Source organism: Sceloporus occidentalis, unplaced genomic scaffold (genome assembly GCF_023333645.1).
Source record: "Sceloporus occidentalis isolate IW3139 unplaced genomic scaffold, rSceOcc1.0.p SCAF_1, whole genome shotgun sequence".
NCBI lineage: Eukaryota > Metazoa > Chordata > Lepidosauria > Squamata > Phrynosomatidae > Sceloporus > Sceloporus occidentalis.
Genome location: NW_028316981.1, coordinates 23,338,499 through 23,364,504, shown reverse-complemented (window position 1 = coordinate 23,364,504; position 26,006 = coordinate 23,338,499). Strand labels below are relative to the sequence as shown.

The following is a 26,006-nucleotide window of genomic DNA, read 5'->3' as shown; positions in this document are numbered from 1 at the left end:
TGCAGGACACTCTGGGGCTATGGCCTCTTTTTGTGGTCTCTTGAGGGTACTTTGTGTAAGAAACACACTTCTCTCCTTATTCTCCCTACAATAAACTTTTTTGCTTCTTTTAAAAAAAAATGCAGCTCCCCATAGCGGCTGTTCCATTCACACTTGTTCTAGATTTTTCTATATCCTGGGTAAAAAAAATCCAGTAGAGAGGACCAGTGAGGTGAGGAGAGTGATCAATGGTTTTGTAAATGCTTTATTGTTTGCACTGATTATACATATTTACACTGTATGACTTTACAGTGCTTTTAAAAAATGCTTTAAAAGTAAAAAAAGAATGACAGGGTGAGAGAGAGGTCATTTCTCATTGCATGACGGGAAGAACATTTTCAGAATGATTGTATTTAAAAGAAACATTTATTTATTAAGGAAACTGAGGTGGAGGGACTACATCTCCCTACTCCATCTGTGAAAGCAGGCAGATGAATCAGAGCTCACTAAAGTGGCATGTTAAGAAATAGCTATGGAATGGCAGAGCATTGGTATGTCAGCATGTGCACATGCATTTCTCTCTCTCTCTCTCTCATGGGAATGGCCTCTCTACCTGGGTTGTTGCATAGTTGGGGGGACTAAGTATTTGTGTGAGTGTCTGCGTTGTAAATATTGATATGATTACCTTGTTCCAACCCGGAGGAAACTGCCAAGCCCAAAGGAACATTTGCCTCACATGTCAAGTGATGTGTATAAATTCGCTAAGGGAAAGAAGGGGAAAAGGGCAATTGAACAATTTTGCATCTTCTCCCCCCACTTTTGCCCGCTTCCAGACTTTGTGTGGGGTGAGGCCAATTGCTTTATTCACAGGACATTATGTTACCTGAAGACAAGGCCCCAGACTGGACTGAAACATCCTAACACTTGCCTTGAAAGCTAAACTTATCCAGATCCCATTGGAGTCCAGAAAGTACTGATATCCACCTACACGAATCAGGGATATCCTAGTGGCTGCAGCTGGAATTATGGACCTGTCAATGTCTGTGGAAGTTGCTGTATTGCAGCGGAGGTGTTCTGTATTAGAAGATAGTAATAAAGTTGCTACACCAACGTGGTGTAGTGGTTTGAGCATTCGACTACAGTTCTGGAGACCAGGGTTCATATCCGCACTGGGCCAGGGAAACCTATGAACTTGGTCAAGTCACACTCTCAGCCACAGAGAAGGGTAAAGGCAAACTACCTCTAAACAAATTCTGCCAAGAAACCCCCATGTTTGCTTAGAGTCACCATAAGTCAGAAATTACTTGAAGGCAGACAACAGCAACAACAGTAACAGTTATATTGAGATTTCTATATTTCCTTGTATATCCTTCTTCGCTTTTGTAACTATCTCTCTCTTCATCTGTACTGGACTAATTTGGAAAGGCCATTCTCTTTCTTTGTTGAGCATGGCACATCCCAGTCTTGAAATGCAATGGATTGAAATTTTGTGCATTTAATTATTTTTATTTTCCCTGGAATAATATTGGAAGGACATTACACCACCCATAATGATTTAGACTCTTTTCTGAGCATAACAGGAGGTAAAACCCTCAATCTCATCTGACTAAGTGCACGCAGCCATGCTTACTTGATTTTGAATGCTATGCAAGGTCAAACCTTACAAGTATTTGGATAAGAGACCACCAGGAAGTACTAGAGATCTCTGCATAGGGCTAGGGAAGAATCCTATCAGAGTTGATACTTCCCTAGAGTGGACCACTCAGTATAAGGCAGCTTCTAGTGTTTTTCTGTTAAAGGAATTAGATGGAACCACTGTAAACAAATGCATGTGCATAGAAATGTAGCTTGTGAAACAAAACCCAACGGTTGAGCTGTACAGTTATATGTTCCTGTTTGTCATTCCCACACAGAATGTTTATATTTATGTGCATTAGCTCAATGCAAGGCTAGATGAGAATACCTTTATCAGAAACACTGTAATCTTACCGAAACGGGAGAGGCGTGGCAGAATGCAAGATGGTGAGGTGTATTCCAATAATCTATGAGATTGCATACCATGTTTGAAGAAGCAGAGTTTCAAGCATTTCACAACTTATAAAGACCGTTCACTAATGCTACAATGAAAATTGAGTGGGGAGGAGACAAACATTTTCACCTAATAGTTTCCTTGGCAGATTTTCTACTCCCTGATGCTGCTTACACAGCCAGTTTCGCGTGCTTTTCTGCAGCATTCTTCCTCAGCCTCATGGTTGCTCCCATTCTTCTCACAGAGATAAGCTAAAGGAATCTTCTAAATAACGGAGAGCATCTTCCTCACATAATGAAAATGCATTCCACAAATGTCTTTAACAGATTTTCCATGGTAGGAAAAAAGGAAGGAACAAAGGAGAAATAAAGGAGGGCTGCAAACTGAAAAGAGTATTATATCAGTATTCGAAGTGGTGCTCCCAAGTTTCTAGGAAAGAAAATGATGGATGAGATTATCACACGAGGCTTTAATACCACTGTTAAAACTAGAAAATAGCACCTTTGACAATACTTATCGCACAACATCATCTCCATCTTGTTGCTGCTTTGCTATGAGGCACTGATAGAGCGTCCTTTTTCATTGACAGGGGAAAACCTTCAGTGTTCCCAATCACACTGCATTAGTCCTCAGTGTGAAACACTGCTTCTGCAGCAGTTTCAATATTGGGCAGCCATGTGTCAGTGTCTTCTCCTTCTCCTCTGTCCCCCTCCCCTTCCTATTCCCAAACAGGCTGATTTCCTCCCCCACTTTTTTTTTCAAATTTAAATCTTATTAGCATAGCTCCAGAATTGTGTTTAAAAAGTTAAAATAAGCATGAAGGGTATGCTAGGTAGGGTATAGGGCAGGAAGACGGGGTTAAGGAGAGTGCATAAAAGAGCACAAGAGACCATTGATGGCAGAAACAGCCCCAGTTGCACTACTGATAAGACTTTTGATACTGGATGTTCCCAATCTGGTATGCTTGTTTTCTTTCACTAATACGATTGTGGCGAGAATGAGGCTCATCTGATAATGTCCAGAGAGAGATTGAGTGAGAGTTTATATAGAGGTCAATAGGTACTAGTCGCTGGCACACTGGGAAAAATACTTACTATTCCCTCACATCCAATAGCCTGAGAAGCATGGGTCAAGATGATCAGCAAACATGAGTGAACAGGGCATCCCAAGGCCATAATAACCAACAGAACCAATGGTGAGGAATTTCAGGAATTCCATTTTGACCATCCTTGCTAAAGATGGATTGCTAGAGGGAAGAACACAATGTATATTAGGTTTTATGTGGACCCACACTTTTGAATTCTCTTCAAACTGATTGTGGAGAACCAGTGTCTCAGTAGCACTATGGGAAGCCTGCGTAGAAGCAGCTTTTCACTGTGTGCAACCCAGATGAATTCTGAAGACCCAATGCCCAGGATAGTGTGATAGATACCTAGGGAAGATACCTGAGAAAAATTATACATATACTCCAGACTCGTGGTTTCCATCCCCATTGACAGTTATGTATGTGGCCCTCCATGGCATTGGCCCCACATCTTTGAGGAAGCACCTATCTTTACATTGTCTCTCATACATATCCAGATAGTCTTCTCAAGACCTGTTATGAATACCAACTTCATATGAAGAGTCATAGCAAAATGTCAGGGCTTAGGCCCCCAAAATCTGTGAAGGGGTTCCCCATTCCTCTTAGTCTTCCGAAAGGGTTGCAAGACACAACTCCTCCACTTGACCATTAGTTGAATTGGTTGGTCAGTTTGCTGCTACTGCTGCGTCTTATAGTACCTTAGTTAAACATACTGAAATGCTGTTATTCTTCTGGTATGCTGCCTGGGTGTTGGAAAAATGACTAATACTTGAAATAAAACAAGCTCAGCAGAACTGCATTTCTGCCTACCCACTGCTTTTACCTCCCCCACTTTCTCCTTTGGATTATCTCTTCCAAGGCCTATATTTAAAGCGATATGAGGCTGAGGGCCTTCCATTTCACAAAGGAAGATGTCACCTATTAAACCTGGGAAATAAACAAAACACCTGCATGGTTGATAAGTAAGACCTAAACTCACTTTGTAACACTTTAGTGATTATAAGAAAAGGTAAATCCCAGCTCTGGTTTTTGATTAAGTCAAGGAAATTCCACATGAAAAACCTGTATTTTGCCACTGTTTTACAGCAGGGCATTAGAAGAATTTGGGCTTTTGGGACCTACCAAGCTGCTTTGTTTTCCCAGAAACTCAAAATCTAACAACTGGAGCCTGGTGAATAAGCCAGATGGTTAAAATTAAAGACCTCTGATTCCAGGCACTTCAGCACCAGAGCTGAATATTGCTCAGTCCTTCTGTATAATCGTCCACTGAGTGCAAACATACATATACTTGCTCAACATTCTACCCAGGTTTTAATTTTTGCAGAAATCCTTATGCAACCCCCTTCCAAAAGGTCTACCAACAGATTGCAATTTATTTTCAGCTCACTTGAGCCACATCCCTAATATGCATCTGGGTTTAGTTAAATGTGTTACCAATTTGGGGTGGGGGGGTGGGAGGCATCAGAGATACTAGCTCTCAGTTGACAGCTTTTGACAAGTCTACTGAGTCACTTCCTATACCATATGTGACTATTACAAGGTGAGTCTCCGTTATCTGAAATGTTTAGGCCCAGAAGTGTTTTGGATTTTTACTCTTTTCAGATTTTAGAATATTTGCACATACAAAATGAGATATCTTGGGCTGCATATACACTGCAGAAATAATGCAGTCTGACACTGCTTTAACTGCCATGGCTCATTGCTATGGAATCTTCTGAATTGTAGTTTGTTATGGTACCAGGCCTCTCTGACACAGAGAAGACAAAATGTCTCACAAAACTACAGTTCCCAGACCACGGCACTGAGCCATGGCACATAAAGTAGTGTTAAATTGGATTATATTTGCTGTGTGGATGCAGCCACAGAGATGAGACCCAAGTCTAAACATGAAATTAATTTATGTTTGGTATACATCTTATATAATATAGCCTGGAGGTAATTCTACACATAACATGAACCAAAGTTTGTGTACACTGAAACATCAGAAAGGAAAGGTGTCACTGTTTCAGCCACCCATTTGGCCAATGTTGGAATATATTGGATTTTGGAATTCCGGATAAGGGAAACCCAACCTATAGTCATTTATGGATATTTATTAGCATGCATACATGCAAGCTATTGGGAAGCAAACGGAGAAAAGTACTACTGTTGGGCTCCCCACTGGGGCATTTGATTGTGCACTATGAGAAACAAATGTTAGCCTTAATAGCCCCTTGAGCTGATCAGCAGAATTCTTACGCTTCTAACACAAACACTCCTTCATATATAGATGTCAAGGTGATGAACTAGAAAGCTCCACAGAGTAATATAAGTCATCCAGAAAAATATCAAATGAGGGGAATAGAAGACTCTGGCTGAAACAAACTGCATTTTCTAGTCATACAATCAGGTCCATTTTATTGAGGGTAGCACTCAATCCCATTGGCATTCTGCCAAAAAAGAGAGAGCTGGCCCAACTCTCCAGCTTGTGATCTATGCGCTAAACATTAGCCATACTTCCTCATCCAAACTGGTCACCCAAAGAAACTCTTCTGAACCACAACTTGAGAGAGGGGAAAGAGAGAGAGAAGCAGATACTTGAGAGAAAAGCACAGACTTGACAAGCAAGATTCAATAGGGCGTAAATTTTACTTTAAATAAAATACACAGCAGAAGCCAGTCATACAAATACATACACACACACACACACACACACACTTGCTATCAAGCTGCCTCAAACCGGTAACCGGTTCTCATCACAGCCAGTATCCAGCAAACCTGTTTAGATTGCCACCCCATTCAAAAGGCTAGGAGAGACAAGGGCTGTGGAGATTGCTGGGAGCAAAGAGAGAGGAAGAAAGACTTCCCAGCTCCATTTGCCACCTCTTAGTGCAAATATCCCAAGAAGCACAGGTGTAAACCTGGGATGGGCTGAGAGGTTAACCCATGGTGGGTGGAGTTGTCATCCCAACAAAACAAGCTTCTTGCTGTGCATCTTTCTCTTCTGGTAGTGTTATAAAGGCACCTCCAAGATGCCAGACTCTTCACAGCTTTTTGCACTGAGACAAGAGACCATGTCTTCAGCCTGAAGAAGCTATAAAGAAACAGGCAGCTGCCATCATATATAGAGAATCTGTTGCTAGGGAGGGACAAAGGACATGCCTCTCAGAATATGGTAGTAGTGTGTCAAAATAGCCCGGTAGGGGCGTCAGAGTTCCATTTAAAAAGACTATATTGTATAGCCTGGATTAGCAATTCAATGAAAGCAGAGTAGGAAGGGTCTCTCGAATGCAGTGACAGGAGCAGAGGAAAGTCTGTATGTTAGCTCCTCTGCACCCAACCTCTTTTTTCTCGCCATTGAAGCCCACCACTACAAAACAATCATGTAAAATCAGCCCTTCACCTTTCTTTGGCCCTCTACAGCTCTGCAAAATCTGAAGATGATAATCCAACAGGCTTAAAGAAATGGGCAGGGCTGCAGAATGGCTTCCAGCATGTAACGTTCCCAGGAAACAGGTGCATGCTGGAGGGAAAGGAGAGAATGGTCACCTGACAGACCAAGAACAACAGGACAAAAATTGCCAAAGTCTTCAAGCAATGGGGGAATCGGGTGAGCCCCATTGTGCTTGTAGGGCAGGGAGTCAGGGGCTACACACAGAGGAAACCCATCCATTTGCAGGCTACATTTCAGACGGGCAAGGCCCAATGTTGCTACATAACCCATGCACTCCACAAACTGCCTCCCCCTTGTAACTACTACTTGGGCCTCTGATCCCAATAACCTAACCCTCCTCCAGAAGGACAGGAGTTAAAGAGAATGTGGGAGTAGGCAGGGGGAGATGGATGTCAGAGGCTGATGCTGCGGTGGTGTTTGAAGGGGTGTGGCTGGGCACTGCGACGCTGCTCCCTCTCCTCCAGCTCGTCACTGTTGAGGCTGGCAGCATCTGACAGCCCCAGTAGGTGCTCAACTGAATCGAATTTCTGCAGGTCAGAGGCAATGGTCTGGAAGCTGAGCACTGAGAGGGTGTCAGAAGAGGAGGCTGGCTCGGGAGGGAGTGCCATGCTGCCATACAGCAGGGCCGGGCTGGCCTCTGCACCCACTGGGGAAGCCCGTCGACCAACGAGGCGCTGGAGCCGCCGGGCATGGATCTGCTCACTGATCTGCTCCAGGTTCCTCAAAGCCACAGAGTAGCGCATCTTGGCCTGAGCAACCTGCTGCTCCAGGGATGTCACTCGGGCCTTGTGCTCCTAAACAGCAGAGAAAGATGCAAGAAAGACCATTACGACTATTGGCAATATAGCAGGCATGGGCAAAATCTCTTAAGAGTTTTTTATTTTTTAACAATACAGGCAGGCAACTGTCAAAGATTGAGGGGATGCATTGGCTGCCACCCATTTCACACACACCCAAGTTTTACATTTTGTTAAAGACTACAACCCCCTCCCCCCAAAAAAATTCACCAGGGGTCCACTTTGCCATGTTTTGGGAGCCCCTTTTCAACCAGGAAGTAAACTAGAAATCAACTTTTATTTGAGGGGTGCTGGGGAGTCCTGAACACAGAAAAGCAAATTTTGGGAGCCACACACAGCCTTTAAGCTGTACTATTCCCTCTCCTGTTTTACTAGACTGCTAAGATCTACCATCCAGGCAGAGCCAAATGCCAAATGAAAAGCAGATTATTAAGTGAGTGACAGAGTCAGTTACTTAGTTCTGACCATCAAGCTCACTCTTAAATATCTACAGATCTATACACAATTGTGGTTTCTTAACGTGCAATAAGTGGCCCTCGCATAACCAATAAACATTCCTGTTTTACAGGTAACTCTGGAGGTGAGAGATTAGTCGATTAGCACAGTGCTGGATAAACTCTAGTTCTCCAGATGCTGTTGGAAGGCAGCCTCCATCTGTCCTAGCCAACATAATGGTGAGGGAAGAAGCAAAATGCAGTTCAGCAACATTTGGCTGACCAGAAATTGGTCCTCCTTGAGTTGCTTCAAGGCTAGCTATGCCAGAAGTTTGTTGTTGTTGTTATGTCATCCCCTAGTTACCATTAAACTCTTAAACCCTTGGTGATCTACTGTAGTAGAAGCTGATCTAAATCCTGTACACCTCTGCAATGTAACCCATCAATAGGCATGATGGTTGAAGGTAGGGGTGGAAAACTGTATAAAGACCAATTTTTCACTCCCTGACTATCCCAGGTGCACCAAGCTCATATACCAAGAGTACAAAATACTTTTGTTTTCCTTCTATTCTCTACAATAACATGAAGTCCTGTTGCATCTCTTCCTGTCACTGTATCAGAGGAAGGGGCAAGGTAAAAGGGGCCGTTTGGAGGAGCTGAGGAGGGATTTTTATTGTATGGTTGCACATATTTCCAGGTGCTTCAGTTTGACTTTTAGGGGGGTTTCATCCCAAATTTGCATGGGTTTGGGGGACTATAGGGGGGGTTATCAAAGACTGCAAAACTGAGGTCCAAGGAGTGCATGTGTTATGCAGGATGCACTCTCCCAATCACCTGCTTTAGAGAGAACAATAGGGCATGTTCCTCAGGAGTTGAAGTGATTTCAAACTGGATTATTTCTGCAGTGTATTTTGGACCAACAAAAACTATTGTTCTTCTTTGGCTCTTTAAATTAGGCGTGTCTATTCTGGCTGTTTTTTAAATTGTTTGCCTGGTTTCTTACAGAGGAGCTTGGACTGCACTTAACTGTTTTTAATTATTTATTTAATGTTTTTAGATTGTTTTTATCCATTGTGCATTGCCCGGTGGTCCTGATGGGTTGAAAAATGATAAAGAAATGCCTAAAACAAACTTCTGCAGGACCCAGGGACATATCTCCAGTTGGCTGACTGCTCAAAGACTGCACATCCAAAAGGGATAAGTTTGATAAAAGTGGTTACAAATCAGGAAAAAGTATATTCGAATAGGAAAATATATGTGTGTTTTATTACAAACATCTAAAACATTTTATTTTTATTATAATAAATCATTTAATATTAAGCAATAAAACCAACTAAGTAATTATTGTCACTTCAAAAGATTAACATATTTTAACATATTAAATATCATTGTATTAATTCTAATTCATCTAAAATTTAAATTAATTATAAAATAAATTAAATTCATTATGGGGTGATTTTAATTCATTACAGAATAATCAGCTCAGGAAACCATAATGTAAATTGACTTACTATAGTAACATAGGCAGCAGCAGCAGAAGATGCAAGCTAAAGGCCTCTATTCCAGCTGACTGAGGCCATGCTTTGAAATTCTTGCAAAACCAAGGTTTCTGCTTGACTAGTAATTAACAAAGCAATTGACTGTGTTAGTTAATTGCATCATGTTAATGTATTTAACAATTTACATTTTGACTAGTAACTGACAAGGTCATTAACTATGGTCTAATCGGCACCGCAGAAATAATGCAGTTTGACACCATTTTAACTGCCATGGCCCAATGCTATGGAATTCTGGGATTTGTGGTTTGGGAAATATTTGCCTTTGTCAGAGAGCTCTGGTGCCACAGAATGGAGCTATGGGTGTTAAAGCGGTATCAACCTGCATTATTTCTGCAGTGCAGATTAGACCTATGTTAGTCAATTGCAGTGTTAGTGCATTTGCCAAAAATTTTCAGTGGCAAATTGTACCACCAATGTGGAGTTGAAGGCTTTCATGGCCAGCATCCATCATTTTTTGTGGGTTTTTCGGGCTATGTGGCCATGTTCTAGAAGAGTTTCTTCCTGACGTTTCGCCAACATCTGTGGCTGGCATCTTCAGAGAATTCTGGCATCTTCAGAGCATTACCTGATGATGCCAGCCACAGATGCTTGGTGAAACATCAGGAAGAAACTCTTCTAGAAAATGGCCACATAGCCCGAAAAACCCACAAAAAACTGTACCACCAATTTCCAGTGGCAGATCAGGATTTTGAGGCTGCTCTTTCCAATTGTGTTGAGGGTTGGGGGAAAGGGGCCAAGGCCAATCATAGAATCGTACAGTTGGAAGAGACCACAAATGCCATCCAGTCCAACCCCCTGCCATGCAGGAACTCTCAATCAAAGCATTCCTGCAGATGGTCATCCAGCCTCTGTTTAAAGACCTCCAAGAAAGGAGACTCGACTACATCCTAAGGGAGTGTGTTCCACTGTTGAACAGCCCTTACTGTCAGGAAGTTCCAGGCAATGTTCTGTAACTTTAATTCTGTATTAGAGTATTCAAATTACATATTTAAATGTTGACAACTGGGAGAGTATGGAATCGTTACATTTTGAAGTACAACACCTAAGTTCTTCCAACCAGCATGGGTGATTTTGACGGGGGATTTTGGTAGCTGTAGCTCCAAAAGATAACACTTCCAAGCTCTGGCATGGGAGGTTGTTATTGCTGTTATTTACTCATTTATATCTCACCTTTTCTCCATTCTGGGGCTCAAGGCAGCTTACAAAAGTTAAAACGAACACAACTAAACCACTGATAAAGTCATAAATGAAAACATTTTAGTGATATGCTGTAAGTAAGTTGCCTTATGCATGTAAATCAAATTATTCATCACAGCACAACAGACATGTTTTGTTTACAGCAGCAGAAGCAAAGTTGTACACTCCAGTTACGTATTGTGAATCAGCCCCCAGTCACTGAAAAATTGGGCAGCGTTGCTATTCTGCATGGCAGGGCACGTAGTGCTGGCATAGCCTATTGCCACATGTGGGGTGTCAGATTGCAGCCTTTGCTTGTGTGTGTTGTTGTGACTCCGTCTACTCTCTCCATGGGAGCAGCACATCATAGGCTTTTGACTCCATCAATTCTCAAGGAGCTGCCATGTTAAAAGATCAAGTAAAGTGGTTTTATTTGCACCATTACTTAACAATAAACATAAACTACTCCAGCAGCAGCACCCAAGGTTAGGGCTGCCACAGTTCCTCAGAGTTGGACTCCCAAAGCACTTGGTTAGACCAATAAGCTTTAGGTTGTTTGAGGCCATATTGGTGGCTACAGGGTAAACTGGTTCATCTTTCCTGGGTCTTTTCTCCCTTTGCCTTAGCAAGACTGTACACCCCAAGGGGATGGTGAGTTGTTCCTCCTACCCCTTCCTGGGCCTTCTTCCAGGACTGTCCTCTTCCCCAAAGGTAAGTTCAGCACCCCTTCAACAGGCTGGCTGCTTCTGATTCCTAACATATCCCCTGGCTACAGTACTACTTTTTATAGTTTAGTTGCCCCATCCCCTTGTCTGTTGAGCATCTACTGTCTCCCTGGTGCTTGTTGATTGTTTTTCAGAGCAGCCATCTGCCTTCTCTAGATTACTGGTCAGCTGTGCAATTGGGAGTTTCCTCAGTTTAGGAGTACCAGCAGAGGTAGGTAAGGTGGCAGGGTAGAGATACCCTCTCACAATTATGTATCCCATTTGGAGAAAAACAGTTATCATTCCAAGTCATGCTAGTGCTTCCTCCATATCAGGGACAAATGGGAAATGAACACAGAGCCACTGTGGAAATATGAGATTGCCTTCCACACAGATTAAGTTCTGAGAAAATCATCCAGGCCCACTCCTCACTAGAAGAGGGATGAGTGCATAGGAATCAGGACAGGGCCAGAGGTCTCACCTCAAGGATTTGGTTGAACTGAGCTTTCAGCTCAAAGTAAGGCTTGCTCTTCACAATTACACGCTTCAGGGACTTCTGCAGTGACTGCACCTTGGCCTCAGCTTGTTGGCAGAGCTGGGTGACGCGCTGATGTTCCCGTTCGCTGCGCAAACGCTCCTCCTCGGCTTCATTCACCTAGAGGACAGGGAAGAGAGGACAGGTCATGGCCAGGATGCCCTCTGTCCTCTTACCCCAAGCCCACACTGGGCATTACTTCTGTTTCTTCCAAGCTTATAATCATTCCTCTCCTTTTGATTATAACACCCACAATCCACAACCCATATGACCAAATATCACACTGGTAGGAGGATTCTGGGAGTTATAGTTCCAATGAGCCATTCTTCTGAGCTCTCCCCTGATCTTCCCTCTACAGTCACCACTTTCAACAGCAACCAAAACTAAGAGTTCCTGAAAGGTGCATAAGCCACTCTAGCACAGGGTCAATCTATACTGAATATGTCAATGTGTTATGAGAGATGGTAGCACACCGAAGAGTGGTGGAGAGGATGATACAGGTCCTTTCCTAGAGGGCAATTTCACCTTGCACGTTGCATGGTTGAGCATCTCCTGCCATGTGGGATCCAGCCGGTTCTTGTCTGCCATGACTCCCTGCTCTGCCACAAAAACCATCTCACGTGCTGCGTTGTGCATGCTAACTGCCCGTTCGTACCGAAGTGCAGCTTTTTGTGTCTCCTGCTGGGCCTGCAGGGATGGGTGAAGATGATGGAACAGTTAACACAACAAAGAGATTTAACATTCCCTGCAGGCAGCTGAGGGGAAAAAAAACCTAGGAGCCTTGGTTTTCCACCATTCTCTCCCGCTCCCCTTGCTCTAACCAGAGCTTGGAAACATTACTTTTTGGGACTTTACCTCCTAGAATCCTGCTCTAGCTGGAGTCTTCTGGGAGCTGTAGTCCAAATACAACAACAACAACAACAACAACAACAACAGAATATTTCCAAACTCTGCCTCTAAACCATAGGTTGGAAACTTGGTAAATTTAGATACTAACTTCCTCCATCCAGAACCTCCACTTACCTCCACTACTTTCACAGCAAAGCTATTCAACAGCAAACTGGAAAAAACTGTTTACATCAACCTGGAAATTGTAGCTTTACAGTAGAAGGCAGTAGTTTAATATCAAACTTCAGCAATAAAGTTTTGAAGGGTCATAAAAATGCCATAGGGAGGCACATATTGCCCACCCCTAGTCTATGACTCCTCACATCTTTCTCATACACACCTTAACTAAACAAGTACTGGCAAACTTTACCCCCCATAGAGGCTATTTTGTTGTTTTACTAGAACCCTGAAGGCCATTAATCGGATGAAAAAAGTACAGGCTAGATCCAGATTCAGACTGCTCCAAGGGGACTGGAGGAAATAAGACTTTCCTGCCTCTTATCTCCCCATGGCAATACCACTCACCCCCCTGAAAGCACAACACAGAGGGTTGGGGAGCTCAGGTGAATGAGAAGACCTTATGGTTTGAGGGGAAAGGAAATCTATGGACTATTAGATGCAGACATCTTCTGTCAAGAGAGACCTTCTGTTTAGGGAAGGGAGATCTAGGATCCATCCCTGACAGAGCAGGGAGGTGAATGAACTATCACACCCCAGTGATGGAGCAGAGGATGACATGAGGAGAAATGAATCAACATTCTCTGAAAAAAGTTAATGGCTCTCCTTCATCCTAGCATAAGAGGATCTTGCTGGATCCCTTTTTTAACATCATCATCATTATTATTACTACAGTGTGCCCGCGCCATACACAGAAAGCTGCATGCTAGAAGAGGAAATGTTTTTAATGGGGCTCCACCATACACGGTATTTCCCTTACGCGGGGGAGGGGGGGTCTGGAACGGATCCACACATAAGGGAAGGGTGCACTGTACTACTACTACTACTTTTATCTGTCTTTCTCCCAATAAACAGACTCAAAGTGGCTTATTGGGTTTTGAGTTGTTTTTAAAAAATAAATATGCAACTTTTTAATTTTTTAAGCCACCACAGAGGTCCCTAAAGCAATGGTTTTCAACCATTAGCCTTCCTGAGATTTTAGACTTCACCCAGAATCCCTGATCACTGAGATAAGACTTCTAGATGCTGGTCCAAAACATCTAGAGGGCCAAGGGTTTAGGACCAAAGAACCAGGGTATTAATTAAACACACATGCACACACAAAAACAGAACTTCCATTATTTTCCTTACAGGACAGAGTTCTGGAGACAGGACATTGATCTGTAAATAAGAAGGGAGAATTAAAACTACCCAGAATTCCTTGAGTATCCAAAGAGTAGCTGTTGCTTCTGAACAGTCACTTCTGAATCCTCATAGCTGCTTTTGAGTCTCTTATACAAAATGAGTGCAGAATAATCATGAAGTTTAGCTCTAATCTTTTAATGTTTCTTGCTCTAAAACAAGCCAGAGACAGTAAGAGTTTCAGGCACTGCAACACAACAAAGGCAATGACACATTATTACCTCCTTGGCCAAGCGCCTAGCCTCATAATAAGGCCGGGCTTTCTCAATGCAGTTCCCCAGCTGGGAGCCCTGAGCATTAAGCTTCCTGGCAGATTCTGACAAGATCCTCCGATAGGTGGTACGGGCTTCCTGTTGAAACCAAAGGCATAAAACCCATGAGCATCAGGAGAACAGTCAAAGACACAAACAACACCATACTCCTTATTTCCCCATTCCCTTCACAGATGGAAGCCCATAAAAAACTTCTGTTTGAAAAACTATATTCTCTCTTACAAACCTGTCCATGTTGAAATCTTCTGGGAAGGCCCTTCTCTCTGTGTCTCATTCCCCTCATAGGTGGGAATGTAGGAAAAGGACTTGTCAGTGGCTGCCACCAGGGTATGGAACTCCCGTCCCAGAGGCTAGACTGGCACCCTCCTTACTATCTTTCCAAAGCAGGTGAAGACCATTTTGTTCAGGCAGGCCTTTGAGAAGTGATTTTTTTAAGGGAAATAGGCCTTATATAATGTGTTGGACTTTTATTTGTTTTCATTTGTTCATGGGTTTTGTTGGTTTGAATTTCTTGATCATTTAATTGCTTTTTCTGTATGCTGAGATGTTTTAATTATGTTTGCTTTAATAGTTGTAAGATGACTTGAGTCCCAAACCGGGGGAAAGGCAAGATATACAGTATGACCCCCCCCCCCCCCAAATTCTCTTCAGGGGATCTGTTCCCATGATTACCACAATCCTTCCTCTCCTTTTGTCCAGCATGCTTTTACTACATGGAAATTAATGAATGACACTGTAAATAAAGCAGCTGTGGTTTACTTGTCCACACACACTTGATTGCAGCTTCTCTATATATATCTTTCTCTCTCACCCACCCTCCCCCCCTAAGAAAAAGATGGATGGCCTTTGTTAGCAAGGAGAAAGAAGGCAGAGCACTTTCAGTAGTGGAAGGGATGTGTCAAGAGTTTTGAGCACTGTCATCCTACTCACATCCAGCTGTAGCTCCACACGATTTATCTCCTCGTTGGCCTGATTGAGATGCTCCAACTCCTCCTGTGGTCAGAAGGACAGAAGAGTAGTACTCAAGGACAGACACCAACTAGTGTTCATCCAAAAGGGCTGGGTTGTATTGGATGGTGTGTATGTTGATTTCTGCAACCTCTTCCCAGCCCACTCACAAACAAGTAAAGTTATTATATGAATCAAAGAGAAAGGCAATTACCTTTTTGGACCTAATTTCCCAGAATTTGCCTGCCAGCACAGCCAGATGCTGTCCAAAAGACTTTTCTGTAGTCATGGTATGAATATATGGAGATAAAGAAAACAAGAGAACCCTGCCTTTTTTTTTTCAAACTGGGAGACTGATGGGAAATTACAAACAGCTGCCTGATAGACAGCTTTCAGCCTGTTTAACAGATGCAGTTTTTAAAAGAATTTCTATTTCATGTTTCACTTTTTGACAAGAACATGGGATGAATAAAAATGAAGAAGAAGAATGAAGAGAAGGAAGGATAAGGAAGCTATACAGCCGGGCTCTCATTGGCACACTTTGAACAGTAATAATGGAAAATCACAAGAGGCTTCTAAAATAAAAGAGGCTTGTGATTTTCCATCACCCGTATTCAAGGTGGGGCTGGTTTCAGTCTAAATGTAAAAACGTTGGCACCTCGTTTCCCTCCCCAAGGCCCCACCCTCTACCAGTGCCATCTGCTATTATGTTTTTAGCTTTATTTTATCTATTGGTGACACTTCTATTACACTCTTCTTCCAAGAAGCTGAAGGCATCACACGTGGCCTTCTTCCCTATTTTATCCTCATAACCACCCCATGAGGCAGGTCAAGGAGAAAAGTTCACACAACGAGCTTTACAATCAACTGGGAATTTGAAAGTCATTTGCAGTCATAGTGCAACATTCTTAACTATGACACTACACTCTTGAAAGCTTTTCATGGGGCCATTTCAGTGTGGGTTCAACTAGATAGAAAAGGGTATTAGATGATGCTTCATAGTCTTGTTTGGAAGAGCCCATACCAAGAGGGGGGGGGAGGCTAATGCATGTCCCTGTTTTAATAATTTTGGGGGAGTTTAAAAAAGGACTGTATTGTGCCCTTAGGGAGGAGCATTTTTCTAGTGATTACTCAACTTTGGGTTGCTCAGGAAGACTGGCCCAAACTTGCATATACCCAAATAAAACTAATGCTGTTTATGTTTGCTCAGAGACATTGTGTGTTTGTGTAAAAATTACTGAGAACAGATCCCAAAACAAAGAAGAACAAGCATCACCACCCAAACTGGCCCTTTCAGTTCCTAGTTGGTTGAAAACTCTAAGACGTCCTCTGGTGAGAAGATAGCAGTTCAGCTAGTTTATGCTTTCACTTGGTGAATGCCTTTAGAATGAATTTGATTAAGAATTTATATGGTGCTAACAGTGAAACACAAAATGACCTACAGTCCTGCTTCTCAGATGCACGATAAAAGGGGGGAAAAGAGTCTAGCACAGGAGTGGGGAATCTCTGAGCCCAAATCTGGTCCTCCTGCAGACCTTTAGGGTTTGCCAGACAGCCATGCTACATTCTTATATAACTATCATATGATAATCTCCCAGCGATTGTATGGTATTTCCCTAGGCTAAAAGGTTTAATGTCTCTCCTAAAACTTGGTATTTTCAATTCTTATATATGGATCTGAAAACATGACAGTAAAGGAGGCTGAGGGGGGGTGGGAAATCAACTCATTTGAAATGTGATGCAGGAGAAAAGTTCTGTGGGGTGCCAAAAAGACAAATAAATAAATCTAAGAACAACTGAAGCCTGAATTCTCCCAATATGACTAAAGTGAGGCAATTGTACATTGGACACATCATGAGCTGGCATGCCAAATTAGAAAATATGAGAATGTCTGCTAAATTAGGAAGCAGTAGGAAAAAGAGGAAGATTGTGCTACAGATGGATTGAGTAGCCAAGACCGAGTTTGCAAGACCTGAGCAGAGCTGTTGATAACAGGGTCTCTTTGAGGTCTCTCACTCACAGGTTTGCCATTACAGTGCATAACAACAAAAATAAAACTTAGTTCTTGGCAGTAAGTATTTTTAAGTTAAAATGTGTTGGAATGTTTGCCTTTGGCCTCACCCACCACCCCAAGAACCTCTGTAAAATTGTATGTAGCATTTGGGCTGAACGAGATTCCCTAGACACAAATGAATGTATCTCACCTGGATGCGGGGGTCAAGTTCTTCCTCCTCTTCCTCCTCTTTCCTTTGGGGGCTCTTGGCATCCCCACCACCATCACAGATGGCTTCAGGCACAGGGGTCCTCTGCTCTTCCCCCTCTTCTGTGGGTGTCCGTAATTCCCCGGGAGGCGTCTGCCGCCCATCTCCCATGTTCATGCCCAGCACCAAACGCTGGCTAGAGCCTTCCATGTCAGGCCTCTGCTGTTCCTCTGCAGCCTCTGGTCTTCCTGTCTGGGCAGGCTGGCTTTTTCACAGAAACTCAGGTCCCATTTTAAAGGCAGGGCCATCCGTAGAGAGTTGGCACAGGGCTTCTTGTTTCACCAAGATGCATTTGGCACACGCAGAAAGGGAAGGAGGCAGAAATTAAGAGCTCCAGTTGGGTGAGCAAAGAAGCACCTCTAGGAACATCAGACTAGTCGGATGTCTTTAGAAAATAGCAGTACTCTCAGTCCTATATATTTCCTAACTGATGGAGGCACACACACCAGCTTACTCACGGCATGGAGGGGGTGGAGACCATTCCCTCCCAGGCATATCCTCCACCCCCTCAGCTGCTGACCACTCCTAAGGCACCTCTTCCAATGTGGTGTCCAGCACCAGGGATTGGTGAACTGAAGCACAGCTGGAGGGAAAACACAAAAACAGAAGAGAAGTTAAATGAAGCACCTTGGGGTTTTTTAACTGATATTTTAAAAAAATGATATAACAATATGAACATTATGCAATGATGACATTTAATTTTTGCATTCATCTCTGAGCTGAAATACAGAGATAAACCTGGCTCTGACTGATGTAATGTTTCCATTTTTAATAGAGTACATCCTTCCGAATGTTGACCTGCATACCGAATCATAGAGTTAAATAATAATAATAAATAAACGTTTTATTTGTATACCGCCCTTCCATAAGATCAGGGCGGTTTACAGCAGTTAAAAATACACAAAATTCAAGTTAAAACCATATCAAAATTACATAAATCACACTACAAAATAAAACAAAGAACAAAAACAAAAACAAAAACAAAAGCCCCCGGGTTAGCCAAACCATTGCCTGTACGGCCTGTGCGGCGGGGGGGCCTATAGGGACTTAATCGGGGAATGCTATTTGAAACAGGTAGGTCTTCAAATCCCGTTTGAATTGGGCCAGGGAGGTAACTGAGCGGAGCTCTATGGGCAGCGTATTCCAAAGGGCCGGGGCGGCGATGGAAAAGGACCTCCTAGAGGTGGAGGATAACCTCGCCCCGGGAACCCTAAGGAGTTGCTGCCCAGATGTTCTGAGGGTGCGAGGCGGAATGTACGGGGAGAGGCGGTCCTTCAGGTATCCTGGGCCCAAGCCATTTAGGACTTTATAGGTCATCACCAGCACCTTATATTGCGCCCGGAAGCGAGTTGGAAGAGATGAGGACGTGAAGTCCACATTATGGTTAATATGGCTAATAAAGATATACCATCTGGTGCAAAACTTTGTCTTAGTCTGTTCATATCTTGTGTCTTCTATGTTAGAGGTTAATTTATCCTTCAATGCTAAGTTCCACACTTGTTTCATTTTATTATGTAATTGTGGAATATAACCTATATCTACACATAGTATTTGAATAATTTTGTGCATGAAACCAACAGAAAGGAAAGGTGTCACTATCTCAGCTGACAATTTTGGATTTTGGAGTATTTCAAATTTCAGAATTCTAGATAAAGGACACTCAACCTGTATAAAATGAGAAAGGAATCTTTACAACTAACCGATTTGTTTCAACATAAGTTTTAATGGACTGCAGCTCATTTCTTTAGATACATTTCAAAACAAAAGACTGATCAAAGGTGCTACAAGTCTCCTCCCTCTTTTTAGTTCAAAAAAGCAGCTTCCAAACTCTGCACAGGACTGGAAAACTCCAAGTGCATGGCTGTCTCACAACCTGGCAATCTGAATAGCTTGAGCTACTGGACGGTACAGAAGAGTAAGAAATAAAAAAAGGCATACCATTTTGAAAACCATCACACCAGCCTAAACACACTGATATCTGCATTTGGAAGCTTAGCTAAGCAAGGCTGGGTTGGATTAATACTTGGATAGGAAACCACCAGGGAGTATCAAATATCTCCAGATATGGCAATGAAAAAATTCTGCCTCAAACCGTGGAAAGCAACTACCAAACTGAGCTGCCAAGGACAGGTTGATCTAAATCAGTGTTTCCCCAGCTTTGGTCTTCCAGGTGTTTGGGACTTCAACTCCCAGAGGCCCCAGCTAGTCTAGCCAACAGCCAGGAATTCTGGGAGCTGAAATCCAAAACACCTGGAGGACCAAAATTTGGGAAACATTGATCTAAATGGACCAACTCTATATACCTCGGGAATTCCGAATTGAAAAAAAGAGATGCAAATCTACAAAATCAGAAACTTTCCACCAGGTCTACTCCTCGCTAATCTTGCCATGGTATTTAATGTTACAAAAGGAATTTCTCTGGCAAATAGTTTTAGGCTGTATCTGCAGTGTAGAAATACCATTGACACCATTTTAACTGCTATGGCTATAGAATTCTGGAAAATGTAGTTTTGTGAGACATTTAGCTTTCTCTGTCAAAGAGTTCCACAACAAACTGCAATTCCCAAAATTCTATAGCATTGAGCCATAGCAGTTAAACTGGTGTCAAACTGGATTTTTTCTGCAATGTGGATGCAGCCTTAGGTACGAACCACTTGCCACAGCTATAAGAGGTGAGAACATAAAGTCTTGCCAGAACTGCTCCAAACAGAAACAGGCTGCTGGAATGGTCTGGAAGAGAATTACACCCAACTTAGTCCTGCTTTTATTACTCCTTATAAACAGCACACAATGTCCCCATATTGATTCAACTCTTTGTTTATGTACACATATGCCACTCACACAACCTGCTATCTTAAACTATCAGAAAATAAACCAAATTAATTCCTTGCAACTATTGCTGCACAATTTGCTTCTTTCTTTGTGCATTGGGAGGAGGAGATAAACTTCAGCATTGGTTGGGTCCCCATATATATACATATATACAGATACACACACACACACACACACACACATATGTTTATGTATATATATATATGGGGGACCCAATCAATGCTGAAGTTTAACTCCTCCTCCCAATGCACATAGAAAGAAGCAAATTGTAGATATTCATGTATAAGTCTAGAAATTTTAGTTAAAAAATAGACCCCCAAAACCTGGGTCAATATAAATACTATACTTTAACTCTTTTTTAAAAAGGGAAGCATCCCCTGGTGAAAGGCAAGTGTGCAATCTATCCTGGAAGCATTGACCTCCCTCTGCTCTCTCTTCTGTCCAGACTTGGGTCCCATTTTGCCGCCTTGGGTCTCATTTTGGGAGAAAGGTGGGATAAAAATAAAATAAAATAAATAAAGGGTGAGCACAAAGAGTTATGCCTGCCATAATTTTGTAGGTTCTTTGGCATTGTTTTCCTTTGCTTCATCATTTAGAGTCTCTGTTGCATGTCCCTAAGTTTTACCCTTGACTTATCCAAGGGTCATATCAAAATCCATAATGATGCCCCCAAAACTTGCCCTCGACTTATACATGAGGTCGACTTATAGCCGAGTATATATATAGTGTGTGTGTATATACACACACACACAAACATACACATACATATATAAACATACATACACATACACAGTTAGTAAGACAAGGGGCCAACTTTGCCCTCTGTGGCTAGAACTCTCGCTCTGAACTTATTCATAACACTACATTATCCAGAGTCTATTTGAACTACAATTTCCAGAACCCCCCATTCAGCATGACCAGTCACCATGTTGACAATAGGATTGTGCAAGTTGTAGACCAAACAATAGTGTTTCCAAGTTCTGACATTCCTTCCCTTTCTTCAAAATCTTCCTCAAGGTCCACTTTTTGTACCAAGTCTTTGCCATAATCCCAGGTCCTTCATGAGGTACTAAAACGACAGCCAAAATAAAGCTGCTTCGAGTCACAGTGAAGGTATGGTGTTTCAATGATGCATGCGTCCTAAGAGTCCAGAAGTCGCACCAAAGCCATGCTCCAGCCGTAAGAACTGGAGCGTGGCTTTGGTGTGGCTTCTGGACTCTTAGGACGCATGCATCATTGAAACACCATACCTCCTCTGTGACTCGAAGCAGCATTATTTTGGCTGTCTGTAACAGGCCAATGCCTAAATCTGTGTAACTAAGCAGAGACATACACTTCCCTTCTTCATTGTTACCTCCATCTCCCTTTCCAAGTCTTCCTCCATTTTTCCTATGCTTGATCAAATGTGTAATTGCAACTTCTTCAGGACAGGGATCTGTCATTTTTAACTCCTTCTTGCTCTGTAAACAACCATTCATGGTGGTGATAACAGTTCTTATTTTATTTCACCACTAGATGTGCCCTACATTAATTTTTAATTAGCATTAATAATTTACAGAGTCCATGAAGTGCTTTTTTACCCTAAGGATTGAGCTAGCACTACAAGCATGCAAGCACAGATATCACTCACAAATAAAAGAGCTCCAAAGCCCCTCAAAGACAAACAAAAATATTATGTTGTGAGCCTGGGGTGGAGGAATGGGGAAGGGGGCTCTACAGATGTTTTTGGAGAGCCAGTGTGATACAGTGGTTTGAGTGTTGGACTCTAGGAGCCTGGGGTTCAAATCCCTGCTCAGGTATAGAAATCTTCTGGGTGACCTTGGGCAAGCTAGAGTCAGAGGAAGGCAATGGTAAACCCCCCCTCTTAATAAATGTTGCCAAGAAAACTCTGTGATAAGTTCACCATAGGATTGTCATAAGACAGAAACAACTTGAAGTCACACAAGAACAGATTTTTTTAAAACTACATTTCCCAATAGCTCTAGCAAGTATAGCCAAGGGATAAACAATAAGGGGAGTTTCAGTCCAATGAGTTCCTCACATTCCCCACTGCCAGGATAAGCTTTTGTGGACTACTTTCCACTTCACCAGATGGCATGAGGTGCAATGCTCATTTGCAGATAGATAATATCTGTCTCTATTTCTGCAGAGGACTCACTATGGGCCTGAACAGACAGGCCAAAATAAAGCTGCTTCAGGGCACTTTGGAGGTATGATGCTTAAATGACACAATCATCTTAAGAGGCCGGAGGCTGACCCAAAGCTGCGCTCTAGTCCTTACGACTGGAGCATGGCTTTGGCGTGGCTTCCAGCCTCTTAGGATGCTTGCATCATTTAAACAGCACACTTCCAAAGTGACCCGAAGCAGCTTTATTTTGGCCTGTCTGTTCAGGCCCTACGGTCATTTTGCATCCACTCCAACTCACGCTAAAGAGCCAGCATTTGGTGGAGTAGTTTGAGTACTGGACTGAGGCTCTGGAGACCAGGGTTCAATTCCCTGCCAGGCCAAGAATCCCACTGCATGACTTTGAGCAAGTCATATGCTCTCAGCCTCAGGGAAAGACAATGGAAAAATCCCCTCTGAACAAACCTTGCCAAGAAAACCCCATGATAGGGTCACTTTAGGATTGCCATTAGTTGGAAATGAACTGAAGGAACACAACAGCAACAACAACCAATTCTGATTACATTACCACTGTTGATATTTCTAGTGGACCAGTGGTTTGAGTGTTGGACTATGACTCTGGAGAGCAGAGTTTGAATCCCTGCTCAGCCATGAAACCCACTGGGTAACCTTGGGTGAGTGACACATCCTCAGCCCCAGAAAACCATATGATAGGGTCCTATTAGGGTTGCCATAAGTTGGAAATGACTTGAAGGCACACAACAACAACAAATATTTCTTTCAAAAGCCAATGCGGTACAGTGGTTTGATTATCGGACTCAATACTGGGAGACCAGCGTTCAAGCTCCTACTTGGCCATGAAAACCCACTGGGTGACAGGTTTTTGTGGGTTTTTTGGGCTATGAGGCCGTGTTCTAGGGCTATGGGTGTCTCTTGGGCATGTCACACACTCTTGGGCATGTCACACATGAGGCCACTGGGTGAACTTGGGCAAGTCACACACTCTCAGCCTTAGAAGAAGGCAAAGGCAAACCCCCTCTGAACAAAACATAGAAAACCCCATGATAGGTTAACCATAACTCAGAAATGACTTCAGGGCAAACAACAACAACAGTTCTTGCCCTTGCAGTATTTCTTACCTAGAGAGGGCTGCATCTGAAGAATCGTAGAGTTGGAAGAGACCTCAAGGGCCATCCAGTCCAACCCCATTCTGCCATGCAGGAACTCTCACTCAAAGCATCCTAGACAGATGGCCATCCAGCCTCTGTTTAAAGGCCTCCAAGGAAGGAGACTCCACCACAATCCAAGGGAAGAATGTGTTCCACTGCTTGCATCCATTGTTCCGCGTTCTAGTCTCTGGAGCAGCAGAAAACAAGCTTGCTCCCTCCCCAATATGACATCCCTTCGAATGTTTAAACAGGGCTATCATGTCACCTCCTAACCCATCTCTTCTCCAGGCTAAACATCCCCAGCTCCCTGAGTCTTTCCTCATAAGGCAGCGGTTCTCACCCTATGGTCCTCCAGATACTTTGGTCTTCAGCTCCCAGAGCCCCTTACCATTGGTCATGCTGGCTGCAGCTTCTGGGAGCTAAAGCCCAAAACATCTGGAGGACCAGAGGTTGAGAACCACTCTATAAAGGCATGGTTTCCAGGCCTTGGTTGCATCCATGTCCAAAACTGGGGTAGCCTTGCAGGTCTTGTAGCCCCTTCTCTCTCTCTGAAGGGTGTCAATGATAAACAATGCTTGCCAGTTCAAGGAAGACACTGGAGGTGTGTGGAGAGGTGAACCCCAGTCCAGGTATTGTCCATGATTCACAAACTGTTCTGCCAGGTGCCCCAAGAGGCTGTGATTTTGGCTGCCACACAAACAAACTCTCAGGGAGAACAACTTCCAGGGAAGAAACCACAAGTGAAAGAGAAGAGGCTGCAAGTGAGTTTCCAGTTTGGGGCATGGACTGAACCAGAGAGCAGCCCAGGCTTTAAGCCCCAGCCCACTCTCTAGGCTGGGCCCCACTCTGCCTCCATTCCCCTCCATGGCCTTTTGGAGCCATTTGAAGGGGATCCCCACCTTTCCTCCCTTCCTTCCCTCACTCTGCATTCAAAGCCACTGAGCCCCAGCCAAACCCAGGCAGACAAGCAAGGAAGAATGCTGTATTTACCTTCAGCTTCAGTTGTTGCGGCCCCTTCCACCCAAGCCCAGCCGGAAGCGGAAGTGGGGAGCCCCTGATGGAAGCCACCCTGCCCTTGTCCGTACAAGATGGCGGCGCCCATGGCAAGGGCATAGTGGCTGCTTTGAAGAAAGCACGAGCCTTTTACCGCCCCCGGTCGGGGTGGGCTATAGCCCTTCTTGGGGTCGATAGATTGGGTCGCCCCAGGGGTTGGGGAATAAGAGAGAAAGGGGGGAAATGTGGGTCTGCGGACGTTGAGGGCGAGAGGGGGCGCCATTTTGGGTCAGGAAGAGGCGGGAGGAGGCGGCCAGGCAGGGACCCCCACAAGATGGCGTCGCTCCTTGGGGAAAGCCTCAGGGAGAGACAGGCCAACGAGGCTGGGACAATACATAGACACTATTAATTATTGTTATGAGTTATTCTTATTACTTTATAAGGATGAAAATAAATAATACATAAATACTATAAATTATTATTATGAATTATTATTATTATTATTATTATTTTATCATGAATACCCTCTGAGTGGCTCTGGGCAAGTCACACTCTCAGCCACAGGGGAAGGCAATGGCAAATCTTCCTTGAATACGTTTTGGAAAGCAAGACCCACAATAGGTTTGCCTTGAAGTTACCACAAGAACCTTCTCTTCTCCAGGCTAAACATCCCCAGCTCCCTGAGTCGTTCCTCATAGGGCATGGTTTCCGGACCCTTCACCATTTTAGTCACCCTCCTTTGGACATGCTCCAGTTTCTCAATGTCCTTTTTGAATTGTGGTGCCCAGAACTGGACACAATATGCTGGGAGCTGCAGTTCAGCAACCTTTGGAGGGTTACACCTTTGAAGCAAGATGAATCTAACAGAGTGCTGGCCATCAGAAATGAAATTCTCTCTTAGTCATGATGCATTCAACTCACCCCTGTGTTTCAGCCCCGCTTCACTGAATTGTCAGAATAAAGCAGAGCAATCCCAGTGGGCAAAAGGGAGCTGGCAGAGGTCCATAAAAACCAAAACTATTATTATTATTATTATTATTATTATTATTATTATTATTTACCTGCCTCTCCCTATGGATTGAGGCATTGAGGCAGGAAACAACATGGTAGACTGGGCCCATGGGTTAGAAGGGAAGCAGGCCTGCTCACTGACATGGAGCAGGAATTAACTAGGTGCTCTCTAGCCTATAAGAGCCATCATGGTGTGGTGAACTAGCACTTCAGAGACCAGGGTTTGCATCTCTACTCAGCCATGAAAGCCCACTGGGTGACTGTGGGCAAGTCACATTCTCTTACTTGGCCTAACAAGGAGGCAAGGCCACACTTCCATGGAAGAAATATAGCCAAGGAAACCCCATAAGAGTTTCCTTGAAGGCACATAACAACAGATCTAAGCTGTGATCAAGATTCAGTCTAGCAGTTAAGGGGC

The 26,006-nt window shown here is 43.4% G+C and overlaps 1 protein-coding gene across 1 annotated transcript; it reads right to left on the bottom strand.

The window, feature by feature from the left end:
• Window positions 1–228: 228 nt before the first annotated feature.
• On the bottom strand, window positions 229–24,632 carry LOC149321193 (SH3 domain-binding protein 5-like). Its single transcript, XM_089517066.1, has 7 exons — window positions 24,575–24,632; window positions 17,402–18,041; window positions 15,180–15,242; window positions 14,199–14,327; window positions 12,256–12,417; window positions 11,677–11,850; window positions 229–7,319 (listed from the first exon to the last, which is right to left on the bottom strand). The coding sequence occupies exons 2-7, from the start codon at window positions 17,606–17,608 to the stop codon at window positions 6,918–6,920; spliced, it is 1,137 nt and encodes a 378-aa protein (XP_089373192.1). The 5' UTR covers window positions 17,609–18,041; window positions 24,575–24,632; the 3' UTR covers window positions 229–6,917.
• Between the last annotated feature and the right edge of the window lie 1,374 nt (window positions 24,633–26,006).

What these genes read in the sequence shown, in the direction of transcription:
- LOC149321193 (XM_089517066.1), bottom strand. Translation starts at nt 17,608, where the DNA reads ATGGAAGGCTCTAGCCAGCGTTTGGTGCTGGGCATGAACATGGGAGAT. An exon ending in CTAGGCGCTTGGCCAAGGAG is followed by an intron (nt 12,418 to 14,198) that starts GTAATAATGTGT and finishes CCATCCCTGCAG; the next exon opens with GCCCAGCAGGAGACACAAAA. An exon ending in TCAACCATGCAACGTGCAAG is followed by an intron (nt 11,851 to 12,255) that starts GTGAAATTGCCC and finishes CCTGTCCTCTAG; the next exon opens with GTGAATGAAGCCGAGGAGGA.